The sequence below is a fragment of the Schistocerca piceifrons genome, chromosome 4 (genome assembly GCF_021461385.2).
Source record: "Schistocerca piceifrons isolate TAMUIC-IGC-003096 chromosome 4, iqSchPice1.1, whole genome shotgun sequence".
Lineage (NCBI taxonomy): Eukaryota > Metazoa > Arthropoda > Insecta > Orthoptera > Acrididae > Schistocerca > Schistocerca piceifrons.
Genome location: NC_060141.1, coordinates 371,792,127 through 371,816,110, shown reverse-complemented (window position 1 = coordinate 371,816,110; position 23,984 = coordinate 371,792,127). Strand labels below are relative to the sequence as shown.

The following is a 23,984-nucleotide window of genomic DNA, read 5'->3' as shown; positions in this document are numbered from 1 at the left end:
GCAATGTCGCGATACGATAAACCGCAATCGCGATAGGCTACAATCCGACCTTTATTGAAGTCGGAAACGTGATGGTACGCATTTCTCCTCCTTACACGAGGCATCACAACAACGTTTCACCAGACAACACCGGTCAACTGCTGTTTGTGTATGAGAAACCGGTTGGAAACTTTCCTCATGTCAGCACGTTGTAGGTGTCACCACCGGCGCCAACCTTGTGTGAATGCTCTGAAAAGCTAATCATTTGCATATCACAGCATCTTCTTCCTGTCGGTTAAATTTCGTGTCTGTAGCACGTCATCTTCGTGGTGTAGCAATTTTAATGGCCAGTAGTGTACATTTGAAGGCAATGAGACCTACCTCAACTGTGATGTTTACTATATAGACAAGGATTGAAACATTTAATAACAACTGTCGTCTCTACTGACTGAACTGCAGCTGTTTCATGTTCTTATAGGTTTTTATCGCATGACACTTTGATGAGGACAGTACGCATCACTTGCCTTAATTTCCATGAAGAATTCAGCTGGCCCATCATGGAGTTGTGTTCGTCAGCATTGGCAATGACAAAAACATACAGTGATGACCACCTGTTTAATACTCGTAATGTGTTGGTCCTCTTCTGTACGCAATACAACGGATATTATGCGCAAAATGGATTCGTCATGCCATTTGTAGATTTCCGGAGGTATGTGGCATCAGATGTCTATCCGAGGTCATGCAGTTCCCGTAAATTACGGTACGGTGGTTTGTGGACGTGGAGTTGGCATCCAATGGCGTCCCTGATGTGTTCCATCAGGCTCAGATCAGGCGAATTTGGTGGCCAGGGTTTCACACTGAGTTCGCTATCATGCTCCTCATACCACTATAGGCCGATTCTGGCCTTATTATATGGACAGTTCTCCTGCTGGAAGATGCCATTGTCGTCATGGGAAACATCAAACATGAACGGATGGAGGTTATCTGCAGTAATGTTCACATACCACACATGGTGCCTTCAGTTGCCACCACTGATCCCAAGGAAGGCTAAATAAATCTCCTCAACCTGCCTGCGCCCGCGGTGCTGTGCATGTTTCGGGCAGACGTTCGCCTGGATGTGACATGGAATGTCATTCATCTTAGTGGGCCATAAGACTCTGCCCTTTGTCAGACACACTCCCGTTATCAAAAATCCCCCTTGTGGTCCGTATTGACGCTGTAATGATTTCTTATTCGTCTATTTTCTGCTTATATACTTTCATTACCGAGTCACATATTCGCAACGCCACCATGTGGCATTTAATCTCGCGGTGGGCAGTGGTGATAATATTTTGGCTCATCGGCGTGTTGGTCTGCACTGCTTGACAACTACTAAGAAATAGTTACGCTGTCGGATAGGAATAATCACAGGCGTTATGGAGACATGAAACGTGGTGCATAGGTAATACAAGTGGAGTAGCATATTTATAGTGAAAAATGGTAAAGATTTCACAACACGAGGAAGTAGGATAACAACATACGAGGGGCGTTCAAAAAATAATGCAACACATTTTTTTTCTGAAAGGAACTGGTTTTAGTCGGGATTCACAAGCTGCGACATTGTCGCAGTATGACCAGTATACAGAATAAATTTGCTTTACTTTACGTCTATGACCACAAACTTTTCGTCAACAGATTATTGGATTCGGTCTATAATGACCATCTTCAGATCTGTTTTATAAAAACAATGTCCTAATGTACTGCATTTAACATTTGACGATGCCACTATGGCTGCAGTACATTGGGACATTGTTGTTTATTAAACAGATCTGAAGATGATCCTTATAGACCGAAACCGGTAATCTGTTGAAGAAAAGTTTGAGACCATAGACGTAAAGAAAATTTATTCGGGATTGCACTGCAACGTATTATTCCCCACTTTTGGCTACAAAACCGTATATGTCAACATTATCTCCGTTCAGTGCGACGCCCTTACGCCGCCTTACTCGGAGGCCCGATATGACAGCGTAGTACCACTCTGACGTCAAGGTCAGAGCCAACGTCGTGCTGCATCAGTGACCTCCCCATCATTGGTTCCCGCGGAGTGGATCTTTCATTGGGCCAAATATATGGAAGTCGGAAGGAGCGAGATCCTTACTGTATGGTAATGAAATGCCGTGTGGCTAGGGCCTCCCGTTGAGTAGACCGTTCACCTGGTGCAAGCCTTTCGAGTTGACACCACTTCGGTGACTTGCGTATCGATGAGCATGAAATGATGGTGGTAAGGACAACACAACACTCAGTCCCTGAGCGGAGAAGATCTCCGACCCAGCAGGGAATCGAACCCAGGCCGTTAGGTACGACATCCCGTCGTGCTGACCATTCAGCTACGTGGGGCGGACACTATAGGGTGAATGAGGAAGAACCGTCCAATGAAGTTTTGTGAGCATCTATCGGGTGCAAAAACTTGTTTGAGGCCTTGTCATGGGGAAGGAGAAGATTGTTTGCATTTTTGTGGCGATGAGCACGCTGAAAGTTGATCGTTGCATCGAATAGAATAACTCCTTCGGAATCCCATAAAACGGTCGCCATGGATTTGCCGACTGAGCGTGCGGCTTCCATAATTTTCTTCGAGGAAAGGCGGTGTGGCACCACTCCGTGGATTGCCGTTTTGGTTCCGCTTCGAAATAATGAGTCCAAGTTTAATAGCCTGTGACGTTATTCAACTCAAACTATCACGATCAGCCTCCTAACATTCAAAAAATTCTACACAGTTGCTACTTCGTTGCTCTTCATGGTCTTCTGATAGGCGGCGGGGAACTCAGCGGGAACACACCTTTGAGTACCCCAACAGGTGGACGAGGGTGTCAGCAGTACTAACGGAGACGTCCAGTTGAGCAGCGAGGTGTTTGACTGTGATCCGTCGATCACTTCTAATGAGAGCGTCGGCACGTTCCAACATTGCACGAGTCACAGCTGCGTGCGAACGGCCGGCATTCAGGATATCGGACAGGTTTGCGCGCGACCTTGTTGCGATGATGACCGCCTCAGCCAATGGCTCACCGTGCTTTCGTTCACCGCCAGGTCTCCATAGACATTCTGCAAGCGTCTATGAATAGCCATAATTCTCTGGTTTCCCGCCAAAAGAAATAACAGCTGTCTGCTTGGAACGCACTTCCCTTACAGACGCCATTTTGAAGACTACATATAGCGCCACCACCTCTCGGAACTTCATGAAACTATATGGGCTGAAACGGGAATATTTCACTACGTTCTACAAAAAATTCTGCATTTTTTCAACCGAAATTGACTGAGGAAAAAAATGTGCTGCATTATTTATTGGAAACCCCTAGTACACAACGTCCATGTTTGACACCGGTCAGACTCCCAATATAACGGTCGATATCGGACTCTTAGTAAGAAATATGCCCCTCGCTGGGACGAGTGCATATTTAGCACCTGTCATTTATTCTGGCTACCAAACTGTTGAGGAGGCTTTGGGGGATATTGACCCACTCCACTCTCAAGGCCGTTTTCAGTTCTTGGGCAGCTCGGAGGGGTGGTGTTCGTTGTGAAGCACATCTGCCATAAGCATAGCAGGTATGCTCTGTAGGCTTCAGGTCCGAGGACTGGGCAGGTCATTCGATGCGTTCAGTATCTTTACTTTCCAGAGGGCCCGACACTTCAGTGCTCCTGTGTGGACGGGCCTTGCTGTCCATAAACGGAAAGCCGAGAAATATCGCATCGCTAATGAGATGGTCATGATCCAGAATAATCTCCCTGCAATACCGCTGTGCTGTAACGGTACTCGGCGCAATCGTATTCAGCTGTGTTTGGCTATTGCGTATAGTGCCCGTCTACATCATAGTGCCTAGGCCATACCGATGATGCTCGTGAAACACCTGTGGTATGTAAAGTGTTCCCTTCTCTCTCCACACTAATTGGTGACCAGAATCACTTGGCGCAGTCAAGCTGAATTCGTTGGAGAACATTTCTAGACCACTGTTGCTGAACCCGACCAACATGGTTCCTAAACGAATGAACTCTTTCGCGACGATGGCATGGTTGAAGCGCAGTGCATATAACAAGCTTCCAGCATGCAAACTAGTCTGATTTAATCGCCGCGAAATGGCGTGTATCGTTGGCGGTTGCAATGACTGCAGCGATCTGCCTGATAGTGAGATCAATATCCGTTTTCGCCACTAGGGCTACGTATCGATTCTCTTGAAGTGTGGTGGTCCGTTCACGGTGGTCCGTCCACGATCATCGTCTTGCTTTCGTATAGCTTTCTCATCTTCAGTGGCCTATTATACACTCCTGGAAATGGAAAAAAGAACACATTGAAACCGGTGTGTCAGACCCACCATACTTGCTCCGGACACTGCGAGAGGGCTGTACAAGCAATGATCACACGCACGGCACAGCGGACACACCAGGAACCGCGGTGTTGGCCGTCGAATGGCGCTAGCTGCGCAGCATTTGTGCACCGCCGCCGTCAGTGTCAGCCAGTTTTCCGTGGCATACGGAGCTCCATCGCAGTCTTTAACACTGGTAGCATGCCGTGACAGCGTGGACGTGAACCGTATGTGCAGTTGACAGACTTTGAGCGAGGGCGTATAGTGGGCATGCGGGAGGCCGGGTGGACGTACCGCCGAATTGCTCAACACGTGGGGCGTGAGGTCTCCACAGTACATCGATGTTGTCGCCAGTGGTCGGCGGAAGGTGCACGTGCCCGTCGACCTGGGACCGGACCGCAGCGACGCACGGATGCACGCCAAGACCGTAGGATCCTACGCAGTGCCGTAGGGGACCGCACCGCCACTTCCCAGCAAATTAGGGACACTCTTGCTCCTGGGGTATCGGCGAGGACCATTCGCAACCGTCTCCATGAAGCTGGGCTACGGTCCCGCACACCGTTAGGCCGTCTTCCGCTCACGCCCCAACATCGTGCAGCCCGCCTCCAGTGGTGTCGCGACAGGCGTGAATGGAGGGACGAATGGAGACGTGTCGTCTTCAGCGATGAGAGTCGCTTCTGCCTTGGTGCCAATGATGGTCGTATACGTGTTTGGCGCCGTGCAGGTGAGCGCCACAATCAGGACTGCATACGACCTAGGCACACAGGGCCAACACCCGGCATCATGGTGTGGGGAGCGATCTCCTACACTGGCCATACACCACTGGTGATCGTCGAGGGGACACTGAATAGTGCACGGTACATCCAAACCGTCATCGAACCCATCGTTCTACCATTCCTAGACCGGCAAGGGAACTTGCTGTTCCAACAGGACAATGTACGTCCGCATGTATCCCGTGCCACCCAACGTGCTCTAGAAGGTGTAAGTCAACTACCCTGGCCAGCAAGATCTCCGGATCTGTCCCCCATTGAGCATGTTTGGGACTGGATGAAGCGTCGTCTCACGCGGTCTGCACGTCCAGCACGATCGCTGGTCCAACTGAGGCGCCAGGTGGAAATGGCATGGCAAGCCGTGCCACAGGACTACATCCAGCATCTCTACGATCGTCTCCATGGGAGAATAGCAGCCTGCATTGCTGCGGAAGGTGGATATACACTGTACTAGTGCCGACATTGTGCATGCTCTGTTGCCTGTGTCTATGTGCTTGTGGTTCTGTCAGTGTGATCATGTGATGTATCTGACCCCAGGAATGTGGCAATAAAGTTTCCCCTTCCTGGGACAATGAATTCACGGTGTTCTTATTTCAATTTCCAGGAGTGTAGTCGAGAGATGACACTTTTGGACACACCCATTTCTGTTGCCACAGTAGGGACACTTCGATCGGCTTAGTTATCCAACTGCTCATCCACGATCGTAAGCATTCAAATGATGTCTTGCACACATGTTGTCGTACCACACAGAATGTAGCATTATTCGGTTCCACGCCAATCTTCGTCAAACACTGTACTACATGAACTGTCGAATGCATGCAGAGCGTTCGTGAGCAACAATTTCGGAACAAATTTTCCTGTTACATGTTTCATTCCCTAAGCATCCGGAAAAATTGCTTGGCATGAGCCAAAGAATATGCCGACATCATCAACAACCGCTCAGATGGTGATTTGGCGCTTTTCCACAACCATTTTCTGTACTTCCTCCACATGTCGTCAGTAATTGATGTGCTAGCGCGTCCAGGGTGGTCACAGTCTTCAACGTCTTCTCCACTCTCTTTGAAACTTTAATACCACTCGTAAACCCTTACTCATAGTATATTCGCAAAAAGCGAATGTCTACATTTCGAATGCGGAATGCGATGCTGAACCTTATTGCAATGTTACAGCAAAATTCAGGACCAATAATTTTAGTTTTTCGAATGCCGAAATCGCCGAATACTAGAAAACATTCATAACCTTACCGAGTGTCAGCAGTAAGCTGAATATTCAAAACGACTGAAAATGCAAACGTAAATCAGAGAAACGTTTACCAACAAGATAAAAAAAATGGATGTATAAAATCGGCGAAATTTAAAAAAAAATCCAGATACTTCTTGATCGCACTTCGGATGGTCAGGAGATGACGTGTGGGCGCTGGCTCTGCCCGCAGAGACGCTGGTGTACGCCAGCGCAGGCACCGTGATGGGCTGGGCGTCGCCGATGACGCAGCGCCTGGAGAATGACGGCTACGCCAACGCGGACGAGGTGTCGTGGCTGGCGTCCGTGAACAACCTAGCTATCATCGCGGGCAGTCTGGCAGTGTCGCTGATGGTGGACTCTCCGCTGGGCCGCAAGTGGTCCCTGATGGCGGCGGGCGTGCCGCTGGCCGTGCAGTGGCTCGCGCTGGGCCTGAGTTCCAACCCCGGCGTGCTCATCGCGGCGCGCTTCGTCGGCGGCCTGGGCGTGGGCGTCGCCACCTCCGTGGGCCCTATGTACCTCGCGGAGGTCGCAGAACCGGCCGTGCGTGGACTCTTCACTACGCTGCTGCAGGTAACGTAATCCCATCCCAGCAGCAACAATTCACGCAAGTTCGTCTACATACAGAACTACTACACACTGAGGTGACAGAGGTCGTGCCGGCCGGAGTGGCCGAGCGGTTCTAGGCGCTACAGACTGGCACCGCGCGACCGCTACGGTCGCAGGTTCGAATCCTGACTCGGGCATGGATGTGTGCGATGTCATTAGGTTAGTGAAGTTTGAGTAGTTCTAAGTTCTAGGGGACTGATGACCTCAGAAGTTAAGTCCCATAGTGCTCAGAACCGTTTGAACGATTTCTGACAGAGGTCGTGGCACACCTGATAATGACAGGTCAGGCCTCCTTTTGCCCGGCGTAGTGCAGCAAGTCGACGTGCCAAGGACTCAACAAGTCGTTGGAAGTCCCCTGCAGAAAAATTGAGCCATGCTGCCTGTATATCAGTCCATAATGGTGAAAGTGTTCCAGTACCGCATCTTGTGCACGAGCTGACATCTCGATTATGTTCCGTAAGTGTTCGATGAGATTCATGTCGGGCGACCTGGGTGGCCAGATCATTCACTCGAATTGTTCAGAATGTTCTTCAAACCAATCGCGAACAACAGTGGTCCAGGGCAATGGCGTTTTGTTGTTTGGGAACATGAAGTCCCTGAATGGTTGCAAAAGGTCTCCAATTAACTCAACATAACCATTTCCAGTCGATGAGGGGTTCAGCTGGACAAAAGGACCCAGTTAGTAGCATGTGAACGCATCCTAAATCATTATGGAGCCATCACCAGATTCCACAGTACCTTGTTGACAACCTGAGCCCATGGTTACATGGTATCTGTGCAACACAGGAACCTTACCATTCACTCATACAAACCGAAACTGAGGCTCATCTGACCAGCTCATGGTTTTCAGTCGTCTAGGGTCCAATCGATATGGTCATGACCCATGAGAGGCGCTGTAGGCGATGTCGTGCTGTTGGCAAAAGAACTCGCGTCTGTCATCTGTTGCCACAGTCCATTAACGCCATATTTCGCCACACTGCCCTAATGGATACTTTCGTCGGACGCCCCCTTGATTTCAGCGGTTATTTCACGCGGTGTTGCGTGTCTGTTAGCACTCACAACTCTACGTAAACGCCGCTGTTCTCGTTAGGTGAATGTCGTCGGTCGCTGCGTTGTCCGTGGTGAGAGGCAATGCCTCACCCTTGACTCTGTGGCTCTCGGAATATTGAATACCCTAAAGATTTCGGAAGTGGAATGTCCCGTGTGTCTGCCTCCAACTACCATTCCACATTCAAAGTTTGTTGCTTTCCATCATGCGGCCATTTCAAGAATTCAAGTACCTGCGGCCAAAGAAAATGACAATCACGAACAACAAACAGTTATGCTCAGAAGTGTTCCAAGGGTCGGCCTGGGGAGGAAACTCTAACTACAGTGTAGGTGATACAGATAGCCAAACGTAACACTAAACAATCGGGTTGCAGCACAATGTACGGACAGCTGACGAACCGACCAGCCGCCTAATCAATTCCCTTCCACCCTACCAATAGCAAAACAACCAAAGATATCAGTGAAGACGAGGATCGCAGCAGGATTATGTCATAATAATTGGCGTATAAACACAGTTAAGGCACTTGGCACTTAGCAGTTCTCGCAACTAGTGCTGCACAACTCCGACCGCGCGTGCACGCTCTCAGCGGCCCCGGCCTGATCACACGCCACAGACACATCCTCGCTGCTTCGTCGCAACCGACCAACTGCCCGCACACACCATGACACAGAAATATAACTGCCACACCAAAGAAGTTACAGCAGTACTGATAACGATAAACACTGCTGCTGCCACTGACGGAGGAAAGTGAGCAACTCGTTCAGACAGTAACTAAGGGAGGAATAAGACGCCACTAGATGGTGACAAAATGCCCAAAAGGAAAAACGGCATTAAGGCGAGCCGACCATGGCTCAGCTTCGTCTGTGAGATTGCACAGAAAACATTAAAGTCCAGTGTACTTTGCTTAAGAGTCCCTATTACATCAGGATTTTCAGTGTCCACACTCTCATATTGTCACAGTTAATCATTCCAGGTAAATGGAAGATTGATTCGTCACTGAATATTTGCTTGGAGGCCAAATGTTCATCTTAAAGTGTTTCTTGCATAGTGGTGCAACATTACAGGTGCTGTCCGGCCAGCCAGTTTTAATTGCTACACCTGCTGCAGACGGTACGGTATGAAATGTAAGTACCGACGGAATACGTTCATTGCACTTTTCTGCGATGTTCCAAATTCGCGGCTTGTACAGCAAATTGACTTTCTTGAACTGCATATGAAACTTTCCCTCACTCTCTGCACAGTTGTATCTGGCACACTTGGCCGACCGGTACTTTTCTGTTTATAGAGACAACCAGCGTCCCTAAATTGTGAATTGTGGACACCAACGTACAGTGTTTTGCAAGTAACGAATCTGGAACACAGCAGCATTATCACAACGAGATATTAGGGAGGTACTGCATGCTGTACGGTCACCGCTAACGTTGGTTACAGAAGACCATATAAGCGCCCTGTCAGATTATTGATAACCGTATTACCTGCAAATGTATAGTCTAAATATGTCCTGAACTGAAATGGCCTCACATATACAAAGTTCATCCAATTAACTTTTATAATAATGCGATCTGTCTAAATTATTAAGAAAGAAAGTTTTTTGTGTACCTAACTTGTCATAATAAACATATGAATTTACATGAGAAATGTGTAAACAATTGTGCTTATAGCTCAAATGTATCCATTGGGCATGCTGCACCCATTTTCTTAGCATAGCTCACAAATGGAAGACGTAAAGTAATCACACTTTATACAAAATGACGAACTTCAGTTCCATTAGCACTGACTTCAACTGACTTATCTTCTGTTCTGAGAAAGCATTCATAGAAAGACGGAGAGTATTGCTCACCGCGTTTACTGAGTAATGTACTGTTGATCGTAAAAAGCAATTCAGGATAATGGCTATCTTTTCTGTTGGCAAATTGCACTTTACGTTAAAAATTGTTTAGTACAGATTGCAAAGAACAACTCGGCCTAAAGCCATCATAAATGGAAAGAAATTATTGCAAAGAAATTCGAATGACTTTGAAAATATTTTATTAGGAAAGAGATGCAATTGCTCCAAAAATTTGGTTAAGTCGTCATGCCACGTACAACATTTGTGTACAGAAGGCTACATCACGTGAAATACTGGAAAGAAAGAAAATCTGTTTAGCTCGAAAAATGTTTAAAGAAGCACATTGAATGGGGATGTGATGGGTTTTAAATGTCCTACGATTCGAATGGATTAATGGAAAACCCCTTTTCTACGGTGCATCGAAGATCATCGACTTCAAAAAGCCAAAAGTGTAAAATTTCTGCACCAAAAAGACTCGCTGTAAAGTTCTGAAAACGCCACGAAAGTCGCCACTTCGAAGCCCTGCAACAGGAACTAGAAAATAGGCACGTATTAACGGTACAATGTCGATTTCATTTGTACTCGAATTTCATCCAATCATATAGTATCTCTCCACACCGTGTCCTCTCCTCCCCCCTCCCCCAACCACCGCCCGACGCGACATCACCGACCGATTGTACAAAACTGACAATATAGTATTGTGGAATCACGCCGTCCTCCGTTCGAAACGAGGCGCTCGAATACATTAGCTCGTATTATCGGAAACTCAGAGAGTGTCTTCCGACCGCCTCACTGACCGTATCACAGTCAGTTACGCTTACAGAAACCGACAGCTCGATAGTCGATATATTTGCAGTATATCTGCAAGTTTTATACACGTGAAATCATTGAACAGAGAAAATTGTGAAGATGACAGACAACTTTCATCTTGTGTCGTCTGCGTATCACTTATGTGCTCTGACTTTTGGACCATGCCCACCGTTAAGGCAAGACAAAAACATGGCGTGACTATATTTTAATGTGCCGAGAGGAGAACTTTCATTGACTCCTGGGACAACTGGCAAAGACATAATGTTGGGTATTTAGACTGGTGAATAAGTCCGCAGCGTTTTTCCATAAGTATAGCAAACACAGTCATTAATAATATACTCTCCTTCAGTATTTACAACAGCCTGCCAACGCTGGGGTAACTTTTCGATTCCGCGACTGTAGAAATCATGTGGTTTTGCTTGAAGGTCGTTCGGTACTGAGCGGAACAGGTGAAAATCTGAGGGCGCAAGAGCAGATGAATAAGGTGGCTGCGGAATGACTTCCCAACCCAACTCCTATCTAATGTTTTTTTATCAGTGTAATAGAACGCCGCCGGGCTTGAAGAAACATAACTTTCTGCAGTCTTTCTGGTTGTTGTTCTTGGATTGCGTCTACAAGACTTCTCAGATTTAGGCAATAAATGTCAGCAGCGATGGTTTCACCTTCGGGAAGCAATTCGTATTACATCACACCATTGCTGTTCCACCATATGTATAATACACTGAAGAGCCGAAGAATCTGGTACACTTGCCTAATGTCGGAGATTTGATGTTTTACTCGATGCCTGATATTTAAGGCCTGATATTCGTGAAATGGTCGTACTGGAAAATCCCCACTTCATTGCTACCTCGGAGATACTGTGTTCCAGCGCTGAAACTCACTTAAATCTTGATAACCTGTCATTTCAGCAACCGATCTGTCTTATAGAGGCGTTGCCGACCGCAGCGCCGTATTCTGCCTGCTTACATATCTCTGTATTTGAGTATACATGCCTATACCAGTTTCTTTGGCGCTTCAGTGTATTATCTTTTGTGGAAGTGCGCAGGTCTCTCTACGGACAGTTGCTGCTTTGTTTGGGCTCATATGGTAACGTAAGTAGACCATTTCTCGTCACCAGTAACGAAACACAATAGGAATGATCGGTAGTGTTCATGAGCCAAGTGATAAATAGCAAGTAGAGACGCACATATGGCCAACCATTGATTGTGATTTTCGCCTAGAGCATGCGGTACTCATATACCCGAGTTTTCAACCTTCTCCATTGCATGCAAATGTTCACGATGGTGGAATTATAATAGTTCATCACATTTGCCAATTTTCAAATACTCTGACGAGGATTAATACTTTTCAACGATATTCATCAGATCACGAAGGTCTTGCTGAACGTAGAAAGTCACGAATGTCCTTAGAACGAGAAAACCATTTTCTTACCGTGCTCTGTCGAATGGCATTATTATCCTACACGGCGCAAAAAGTTTCTGGCTGCCTCCAATGTTGTCACCCTTCCACTGTACTCAAACACAAGAAAATGTCGGACATGTTCCAACTTCTCCACTTAGCACTCCATTTTCTAGCATCCATAGCTCAACATACTACCTCCAAACGAGAAAATAACAGTCTGTAAATTCAAATGGCAACAGTGAGTTACAAAAAAAATTGACAATCGAGTAATAAACCAATAGCAGCCAGAATACTAACATAAAACTAACATAAAACACCAACCTAATATTTTAGTGGAGGACAAACACTTAAGGGGAGTACGACAGGTCGTGTGGGTATAAAACGTCGATGTTTATTTTTTATGGAAAATTGTTGTTTGGAGTTTTCTATTTAATTTTGTGTGCGTATCGTTGATTTTGTATGACTATAAGTATTTTTAATTTATTTTAAAATAATTTACTGCACATTTAATTGCTACAGGTTCCCTGAGCATTTATTTAGTTACGACCAGATATTTCGGCAACTGTTTCACCTATAAGGCAGTATTTTATGTTGATTTATAGTAAACATCGTGCTGCGTAGATTGGGTGCATTGGTTCCTGTGATATCACTATCTATTTGTGGAATAACGCATGGTATCATCCAAGTTTTGTATGTCATATTACACCTATCGTTGTATATATTCGTACTTGTTGCTTATTGAGTTGTGTTTCTCTCTTCAATATGATTTCATCAAAGGCAATATTAAAGACGAGAAGAAATAAGGGAAATAGTTTCTACAGACCACGTCCTGTTTGAAGTTTATATCCAGAGAAAGAGGTCAGGGCACGCAACACTCAAGAAAATTTTTCACCACCAAGTGAACAGTAATGAAGTGTACTTTGAAACCAGAGCTACTGTACTAAAATAATGTTTAATCAAACGACCTGCCGTAATTTGTGTGGTGGAGATATAATAATTTTTAAAAAGGTCTTCAAAATAAACGGTTTAGTTTTTAGTTTGGAACTCTCTTGTTCGAGTTGTGAGAGTAAGAAATAATTTTGGTTATCTGAAAAATCTAAAAACAATAATCATTTTGAGACGAATTTCAGGTATTTCTATGGGTTAAGATGCATCGGTAAAGGACTTAGGGCTGGAAAAACATTGTAAGCTCTTATGAATCGGTTATCCCTCCCTACTAATATTTCATGATATACGGATGTTTTAGGGAAAACAGTGAAAGTAATTTCAAAGAGTCAGTGAAGTCTGAAACAGTGGAAACAGCGCCGAACCCCACGATGCCTGGGCGTGGTTTCACCTTGGTTTCGCCATGTGTTGAAGACACTCACCACAGCTCTCCTCGAACAATTCGTCCAGTTTCCGAAATGTAACGGGGCCATCACAATCTGTCCTCAATCGAACTCAGATATATAACGCGCCTTTCCCATTCTACACACAGGTAGCAAGCTCACTGATACTACAGGCACTGCTCGTGGGACTGAATAGCAGGCATTCGTGCCAGGTGATGCTGCTTCGCCTGTACGGTTTTATATCGATAGCAGGTCAGCGGTCATAATTTTCTGTTTGACAAGCGTATCTGTTTCGACTGTAATTTCAATGAAAAGGCTAGACCCCCAACCCCAATAGAACTTCCGTCTATATATGAATTCGTTCCAAGCAACTTACATACTTTTCCGTCCTGAGACATTTCAAAGATGATATACACTTTACTGCCGAAACTTCAAGACAGAATGTGGCATATGAGGAAGTCCACATGACTGTAAAGTCATAAAATAACTCAAATCATAAAAAATTAGTTATTAATGCCACTACAATGTCATCGAAGTTCTCAATAAAAATTAAGGTTTCAATAGTTGTTAACTGGCTAACATACACCATGGGATTACAATATGATTCGAATGGTAATATTACATGCCACATTGCAACTGAGCTGATAGGATACATCATACTGAGAGACATTTGAAAAGAGAGGAAAGCATGCCTTTCAGTGTCTAGGATGAAATATCCTCGAAGACGAAGAGCAAAAGGATCCGCTCAACATCATTGTCAGGCAGTTAACATTGAAAGTAAGATAATTCTTGCAATGAGCGTTCTACATTATCAAAGCATACGAGAAAATCATGTGAAACGAAGCAACTTAATTTTTAAGAATGCAATATGTGTGAGCTTTCACAAGCGCAATTGTTGTGCGTGAGATAAGAAAATGTCAATTAAAGAGTCGAGCTACACATTCGTCTACATCCACTTTTTCTAGCGTTTACAGTTGCCATATTAGGCTACGTTTACTGTATACACTCCTGGAAATGGAAAAAAGAACACATTTACACCGGTGTGTCAGACCCACCATACTTGCTCCGGACACTGCGAGAGGGCTGTACAAGCAATGATCACACGCACGGCACGGCGGACACACCAGGAACCGCGGTGTTGGCCGTCGAATGGCGCTAGCTGCGCAGCATTTGTGCACCGCCGCCGTCAGTGTCAGCCAGTTTGCCGTGGCATACGGAGCTCCATCGCAGTCTTTAACACTGGTAGCATGCCGCGACAGCGTGGACGTGAACCGTATGTGCAGTTGACGGACTTTGAGCGAGGGCGTATAGTGGGCATGCGGGAGGCCGGGTGGACGTACCGCCGAATTGCTCAACACGTGGGGCGTGAGGTCTCCACAGTACATCGATGTTGTCGCCAGTGGTCGGCGGAAGGTGCATGTGCCCGTCGACCTGGGACCGGACCGCAGCGACGCACAGATGCACGCCAAGACCGTAGGATCCTACGCAGTGCCGTAGGGGACCGCACCGCCACTTCCCAGCAAATTAGGGACACTGTTGCTCCTGGGGTATCGCCGAGGACCATTCGCAACCGTCTCCATGAAGCTGGGCTGCGGTCCCGCACACCGTTAGGCCGTCTTCCGCTCACGCCCCAACATCGTGCAGCCCGCCTCCAGTGGTGTCGCGACAGGCGTGAATGGAGGGACGAATGGAGACGTGTCGTCTTCAGCGATGAGAGTCGCTTCTGCCTTGGTACCAATGATGGTCGTATGCGTGTTTGGCGCCGTGCAGGTGAGCGCCACAATCAGGACTGCATACGACCGAGGCACACAGGGCCAACACCCGGCATCATGGTGGGGGGAGCGATCTCCTACACTGGCCGTACACCACTGGTGATCGTCGAGGGGACACTGAATAGTGCACGGTACATCCAAACCGTCATCGAACCCATCGTTCTACCATTCCTAGACCGGCAAGGGAACTTGCTGTTCCAACAGGACAATGCACGTCCGCATGTATCCCGTGCCACCCAACGTGCTCTAGAAGGTGTAAGTCAACTACCCTGGCCAGCAAGATCTTCGGATCTGTCCCCCATTGAGCATGTTTGGGACTGGATGAAGCGTCGTCTCACGCGGTCTGCACGTCCAGCACGAACGCTGGTCCAACTGAGGCGCCAGGTGGAAATGGCATGGCAAGCCGTTCCACAGGACTACATCCAGCATCTCTACGATCGTCTCCATGGGAGAATAGCAGCCTGCATTGCTGCGAAAGGTGGATATACACTGTACTAGTGCCGACATTGTGCATGCTCTGTTGCCTGTGTCTATGTGCCTGTGGTTCTGTCAGTGTGATCATGTGATGTATCTGACCCCAGGAATGTGTCAATAAAGTTTCCCCTTCCTGGGACAATGAATTCACGGTGTTCTTATTTCAATTTCCAGGAGTGTATGTTACTTTTCAGGCTTTGGATTTAGTTTTTTCCTGATATCAATTCACCATTGACAAGCCTGATAGTTAAGCCCAGACAGTGTTGAACAATTTCAGAGAAGAGCTCGTAACACATTTACCAGGTAGTTTGATCCACTAAGCTGGCATCAGCCGTAATGTATTAAATGAATGTATTGTTCTTATTGTGGACACTAGATGTAATGCACTATCTCTTAATATTTTGAGATAGTTTTGAGCACCAAATATGGGAAAACAGAACTATTAGTTTTCAATCTTCAACTTGGGGCCTGAACAGAATACCTTATCTTAGACCATATCAAACGCACTAGCATATTTATTACCTCAACGCGATTAAACTAAAGATGACAGTGTCAATAGGTCAGGCTGCTAGCTAAGGTGGCTTTATGTGTTGTGAAACGTTCTGATTTGCTTATTGTGACATGCTGCAATCTTATCACGTTGACGGTCTGTCCGAAACATCAGACACCACATATAATTAAGGCGAGGACGACCAATGATCTCTTCAGTGAGGATGCAAACCAGGGTCGAACTCCTACGGAAATCGAAGAAATGTTCCTAGTAATGAGGATTATGGTCAAGGGGCACTGCATTTGTCGTGTGTGGATAAGTCGAGAATTTGGGTCTCACGGGAGGCGTGCGAGGGCAGTCCGAGTAGTTGCGATGTTCACTGTGTTCGAATGGCTTAAGGGATAGCTACCCTTCGTAATAAAAAAAACTGAGTAAATGGATCAACGATGAACTTGAGCAAGCGTCGTGGGAACTCTGCCACGAGCAAATACAATGACCAGTGACGAACAAAATGAGATTAACCAAAAAAGAAAAAGTGGTCACAGCATCTGCCTATAAGCAGGACCAATCCCGGTCCAGCAAAAATTTTCTGCTTTCCCTTTTGATACAAATCAGTGTCCACTCGCAGCTAATGTCTTTAATTCATTTGTGTCTTAATTCATAGTGCCTGCTGGTTTAAAATGGTGTCAAGTCTTTCAGAAATGTCCGAAAGAACAGGCACCACCGTAAATAGATATTGGAATGGTGTATAACATATTTATGGATCATACTGACTGCTTAATAATTATCTCCGTATAATAAATGTGACAGTAATGACTAATTCAACAGATACAGCACAAGTTTCTGAGTGTGTAATAAATTTGGTTGGTACCTAGTCAATATTTGCGTAAGCGTAGCAAATGTTTTAAAGCTGTGTGTACGTTTATTTTCATTCCGAAACTGGTATCCCTCAAAATTAATTTTACCTCAAAAAATAATTTTCTTACGGTTAAAAATTATGACTAACTGTAGTTAAACAATGTCAACATAACTAACAGTAAAAACATTTGTAAAGGTATGGTTTTCTTATGAACAGACTGGGTGTGCAATGTTTTGAAAGTTTTTACTGTATAAGTGTTGCGGCACCTTACGCTACTTTCCTTTTTACTTTTATTTATGTTCCATATTCATTAATGAATTCATTGGTTAACGAATATTGAGTCATAATTTTTAATAAATATAAAATCTTTTATTTTGAATTACTGTTTGCATGAATATCTGAGTATTCAGAATAAAACAGAATTTTGGTACAAAGATATGATACATCACATAGTAAACAAAATATTTTTTTTATTTCTGGAGATTCAACAGTATTAATGATGTGCATAATTGTTTCGTTTAAGAAAATTGCATTTCGCAGGTCTGAGTCAAGTTTCAATTTATTTTCATACCACTATCAATTACAAACAAAAAATATTTTTATTAAAAAATATTGCTCAGTATTTGTGTGGAGATGATATAGTGAGATTTAGAGGACCTACTTTAACCAATTTTTGCTATTGTCTGAATATTTTCGCCATTTCAATGTACAACTTCTTTATTTTGTATTACTATCAAGGTTTCGGCCTTAAGCCATTATCAAGTACTATATCGAAAAAATATTTGTACAAACGCATAGACAGTGAGGATGACCGAATTTAACATCAGCATGTCATTCCAAAGTCAGATTTAAAATTATCAAATAATACTGCTTACATGATGAGCACAATTAGAGTTTGGTAAGTGAAGTCATTGTCAATTTCTATTGCACTGTGTGTCCCAGTGTGTAGATAAATACAAAATCAACGAAATATACGGCAGATAACGAACGTGTTTTCCAGTCATAAAACAATTGAGTCACGGAATGAACATAAATACAATAGTTACATGTGTGGTGAACAAGGTCTGAAAACACATTGTGGAAGTTACTGGCTCACTGGTGGTCAAAGAAACAGTGTAGGTTGTAAGCCTATGTTGCGTAATCTACGATTATGGAAAGATTAAAGGAACATTAAACCATACATGATTGGAAGAACTATGTTATCTATTAATAAATTTGTAAATACATGTTTGGAAGAACAGTATTATCTGTAAATACAAGGTGCTTATAGCATGAAGATATGAGTCTCCTAAATCATATACTGATTTAAATGAGAAACACCCATACATCAGTGCAGTGTAGAACAATTATCACCGTGACAGAACACAACCATCTGTCAAATCTTATTATAAAGCGGGTCTATGTGTCATAAAAATGGTCCAGAAAATTATGAAAGTTTGCCGTTAGTATTATTTCGATAATTTTTAATCTGACATTGGAATGGTATATTGATGTTAAATATTGGTCCTCCTCACGTTCTAGGAATTTGTACTAAAATTTTTGTCAGCGTTGTCCTTGATAATGGCTCAAGGCCGAAATCATGATAGTAATAAAGAAGTTGTTCAGTCAAAATGCGGAAATATCATTAAAACGTTATTACACGAATGCGGCCCAAAAATATGAAAAGTTTCTCATTTTCCAATAGGTTGCAACATTTTAAGCTATCCTGAAATGATAGTCTTTACTGTGAGTGAATTCTAGAAGCTCCTATCCAAACCTTACGATCTTACAGAAATTTAAATGATTCATGCTGCCCGCTCTACGAGACAGTGGACAGAGGGAAATGGTGTGTGAAGACCATCAAGGATATCAATATAACTGCTTCACGGCTGGTTGCAGGTGGTGCAAAACATGGGCATCCTGTACATGTACGCCTTGGGGCCTTACGTCTCGTACGGGGGGATATCTGGTGCCTGCGTGGTGTTGCCGCTGCTGTTCATGATCACCTTCTGTTGGATGCCCGAAACCCCGTATCACCTTCTCTCCAGAGGTCGCCGCGAGGACGCCGTTAAGTCCCTTCTGAGGATGAGGGGCAAGACCGACCCCGATGGGATTCAGGTACGTCTCACTCAGATGTGACAGAATCTTTTCTTATTCTGAAAGGGATTACAGGAGCCAGTCATTGTTTATGTGATTAAAATACTTTTCAATGCCCCTCACCATTTCAGGTGTTTTGGCACACCCAATTACACAAAGTCCATACTTAGATTATTGCACACAAGAAATACACCGAAGTGACAAAGGTCATGGCATAGCGATATGCACGTATACAGATGGCGGTAGTGTCACATACGCAAGGTATAAATGGATAGTGCATTGGTGGAACTGTCATTTGTACTCAGGTGATTCGTGTGAAAAGGTGTCTGACGGGAATTGACAGCCTTTGAATGTGAAATGGCTGTTGTAGCTACATGCATGGGACATTCCATTTCGGAAATCGTTAGGAAATTCAGTATTCCGAGATTCACAGTGTTAAGGGTGTGCCCAGAGTAAGAAATTTACGGCGTAACTTCTCACCACGGGCAACGCAGAGTTCAGACAGCCTCCACTTAACGACCGAGAGCAGCGGCGTTTGGGTAGAGTTGTCAGTGCTAGCAGACAAGCAACACTGCTTGAAATAACCACAGAAATACGAGGAACGTATCCCTTTGACGGTACGGCGAAATCTGGCGTCAATGGGCTAGGGCAGCAGACGACCGATGGTAGTACCTTTGCTAAAAGGACTCGTGGGCTCGTGACCATATCGGTTGATATCGACTGGAAAATCTTGGCCTGGTCAAATATGTGCCGATTTCTGTTGGTAAGAGATGATGGTAGGATTCAAGTGTGGCGCAGACCCTGCACAGTCATGGATCCAAGTCGTCAACAAGGCACTGTGCAAACTAGTGATGGCTCCATAATGGTGTGGGCTGTCTTTATATGGAATGGGCTGGGTCCTCTGGTCAAATTGAAGCCATCATTGACTGAAAATGGTCATATTCGGTAAACTGGAGACCATGTTTCCAAGCAACGATGGAATTTTTATGGATGATAAGGCGCCTGTCACCTGGACACAAAACTTCGCGATTGGTCTGAGTTATATTCTGGAAAATTCGAGCGAATGATTTGGCCCCCATGAATCCCAACGTAAATTTATTGGACGTAATCGAGAAGGCAGTTACTGCACAAAATGCGGCACCGGCAACTTTCGCAATTATGGGCGGCTATAGAGGTAACATGACTCAATATTTCTGCAAGGAACTTCCAAGGACTTGAGTTCACGACACGTCGTGTTGCTGTACTATGGCGGGAAAAAGGAGGTCCGACACGATATGGGAGGTATCCCATGACTTTTGTCACCTCAGTATAGTAGATCTAATATTTGTTTTTAACATTTGCTTTATCTTCATCCCTTCGTAAGTGTGACCACCGAAATATAAAAATAGTGCATAGTAAATACAGTTCACAAATCTTTTACCCTTGAGGTTACAAACCGGTAGCATGTATCCGATAGAAAACGGAAGGCACAATCGATTTTGATTTACATTAGTGCCGTACGCAAATTTTATCGACAGACTGCTTTAGTTTTTAGTCATTGTTATGTCTATGGTACTCGATAACTTCACAGATTTACCTTAGACCACATTAGCGTCCGTTGCTTCGCTCACGTAGACAGTATGGTCTGCGTAGATTCTAAACTTTTAAACGTTTCACACTAGTTAAGGTCATGGAAGTATGGCCTTTTACGCATGTACTTCTGACCAAAAAATCATTCTGGAGGCTAGTGTCGGAGGTCTTTGTTAATTCAGTCATATTTCCGTATACACTTTCATCTTTAGTCAAATTACCAAATATCAGTTTTCATAGATTTAAATTTAAAAATGTTTTAATATAAGGAAATATTTTCATAAAAACTTTCATCGTCTATTTCGCCCTCTTAGAGATTGATTTTAAAAACAACAAACCCTGAAACAGGTTTCTTTATTGTTATCCGTGAAGCCAAATACAAATTTTTGGAGATTTTTTTTCATAAGTGCTTTCGTTATAAAATATTTTCATAAAAATTTTCATCCCCTATGTTACCCGCTTAGGTGATGAATTTACAAAAATACTGAATCACATATTTTTTATTTCTTACCGTAAAGTCAAATATCAGTTTTCACAGACGTAGCATTTAAAAAATTCTTAGTTGTACCTAAATAATGATTTATTTTTCAAACAATCTTTCATCCACTATTTTTACCGTCTTAGTAGTTAAATTTCCAAAAATGCTGAAGCATATTTTTTAGAGATTCTCGTAAACGACTGTCCACAGCTGTTAAATAATTAAAAAAAAGGCATATTTGTGCTATCAGTTGTACAATTGTATGTTTATTCTCTACGAGATTCGGCTATTACGACTATCTTCACAGCAGTCTGCCTGCTTAACTAAATGATAACATGTTTGCCTACCATGCAGCGGGCGCGGGTTCAAAAATGGTGCAAATGGCTCTGAGCAATATTGGACTTAACTTCTGAGGTCATCAGTCCCCTAGAACTACTCAAACCTAACTAACCTAAGGACATCACACACATCCATGCTCGAGGCAGGATTCGTACCTGCGACCGTAGCGGTCGCACGGTTCCAGACTGTAGCACCTAGAACCGCTCGGCTGGCGGTGCAGGTTCGATTCCCGGCCAGCTTGGGAATTTCCTTCGCTCGTGGAGTGGATGTTGTGTTGCCTTCATCATCCTTTCATCATCATCACCAACGTACAAGTCGCTTAATGGGAATTGAATGAAAGAAGACTTGACCCGGCTCCCGAACTTCCCCGGTTGGGGCCTCCCAGCCAGCAATACCCCACGATCATTTCATTTCATCCTCACAGGAGGAAAACAGTGTACATCAGTGGATCAAACATACATTTTCCTCATATTTGACCCAACGAAATTTAGAACATTCATAATATTCATAAAAGTTTAACACAGGCATATAAAAGCGCTGTGCCTTGGCAGATTTACAGGAGTGTACACTTGGTGTTAACACCACACATGACTGTTGAACATTAAGTACGCCGTTCTGCCACGGTTTCCCCCACTTATGAAAAACACTGTAGGGAAGAGCGGGACAAGTTTGCCCACTCTCTTTTCTTGATTTTTTCAGCTTGTATCTTAAATTTTTCCATTGATCTTTTTAGTGTGGAAACGTCGGTATGTTATTTCAGCGTTTTTACAACTAACTAATCAAGGCTTCTCACTGTTTGTTTATTCATAAAACCAACCCCATCCATGCGGCAATTTGGTCCAGCATCCGGAGCAAGTTGGCTCATATGAGTTTATCATTTAAATTATTATGACACTGGTTATTTTATCGAAAATATATCGACTACAAGTCTCACAGTTGATGTTAATACGAATTCCTGGAGCTTTATGACAAAAAGTACGGTCATAAATTGTAATTTCATCGTTATAATAACAGGTTTACAGAAAAGTATGTCGAAAAAATTTTTATCGTCAATCTACGAATGACTAACCGATAGGATATTCACGGTTAAAACATTTAAAAAAAAGATTCGTTTCATATAACGTAACACATGTGTCCACCGCTTACAATTTGTGCATTGTCCATTCATCACCTGGATTGCAGTGAGAAATTGGTCTGAGTCACCTAAACACAGGGTACCCTTATTTCTCATTTCGAAGAACCATCTATTTCTTTCTGCGCTTTTATTTGAAGAGTTTCATAGTGTGATTTACCTTGAACACGACCACTTTTTTTTTAAGAAAATAGGTTTTTACCCAGAAAATCTACATGTCCCTTCAAAGTGTTTGCCTTTTGCTCTATGTAGGTTTGTTGTTTATTTTGTAACGCAGCATTCACTGGACTGTCCGTCAATATCGCTGAAGTTCTTTTCTATTTGTTTGCTGGTGTTTTTTATGCTATTTTTCTTCAGGCATAAGGAAGTAAGGGTGGTCAAGTGACGCGACGTTTAACTTAACAGGTGTTGTTACTGATAGCATAGGCCTACCACTGCTTACTTGAGCACTTGAATGGCGAAGTTCAGCATTTATTCCGCAATCTTCAGTTCTGCATGTTAGGAATGAAGTCAGGAAGTAACTACCGGTAAAAATGTTTACTGCTTAACGGGGACATGCTTGTCGCTTTAATCAAATGGTTCAAATGGCTCTGAGCACTATGGGACTCAACTGCTGAGGTCATCAGTCCCCTAGAACTTAGAACTAATTAAACCTAACTAACCTAAGGACATCACACACATCCATGCCCGAGGCAGGATTCGAACCTGCGACCGTAGCGGTCGTGAGGTTCCAGACTGTAGCGCCTAGAACCGCTCGGCCACTCCGTCGCTTTAATCCAGCCAATGTATCTCTGGGCGTAATTGTGTTTGGTGTCCGCCCCCGGTAGCTGAGTGGGTGCCAGCACGGTAGCTCAGCAGCCGGCACGCTAGCTCAGCGTGTTCCGTCAGAGGGTTTAGCTACCCTCTGTAATAAAAAAACTGAGTGAACGGATCAACGAACAACCTGAACGGAACGAGTGTCATCGCACGCCCGCCACGAACGAAAGTCAACGAACAATATGGAACACAACGACAAAAAAAAAAAGAAGCGTGTTCGGTCAGAGGGTTAGCTGCCCTCTGTAGTAAAGAAACTGAGTTAATCGATCAACAACGAACTTAAACGGGTGTCTTACGACGTCCGCCCCGAGCAGATGCAACGAACGAAAGCGAACAAAAATGAGATTAAAAAACAAGAAAAGAAAAAAGTGGTCAGCACGACAGAATGTAAGTCCTCAGGGCCCGGGTTCGATTCCCGGCTGGGTCGGAGATTTTTTCCGCGCAGGGTGTGGGTGTTGTGTTACCCTAATCATCATCATTTCATCCCCATCGACGAGCAAGTCACCGAAGTGGCGTCAAATAGAAAGACTTGCACCCGGCGAACGGTTTACCTGTCGGAAGGCCCTAGTCACACGACGACATTGTGTTTGATACAGCAGTTTCGTCAATGCCTTGGAGGATAAGATCCAGACT

The 23,984-nt window shown here is 44.3% G+C and overlaps 1 protein-coding gene across 1 annotated transcript in view; it reads left to right on the top strand.

Moving 5' to 3' along the window:
* The window catches only part of LOC124795851 (facilitated trehalose transporter Tret1-like), a 54,795-nt gene that overhangs the window by 5,386 nt on the left and 25,425 nt on the right, over window positions 1-23,984 (top strand). The window contains exons 2-3 of the mRNA XM_047259932.1: window positions 6,516-6,895; window positions 18,820-19,038. Coding sequence (XP_047115888.1) covers window positions 6,516-6,895; window positions 18,820-19,038 — 599 coding nt within the window. The remainder of the gene's footprint in view (window positions 1-6,515; window positions 6,896-18,819; window positions 19,039-23,984) is intronic.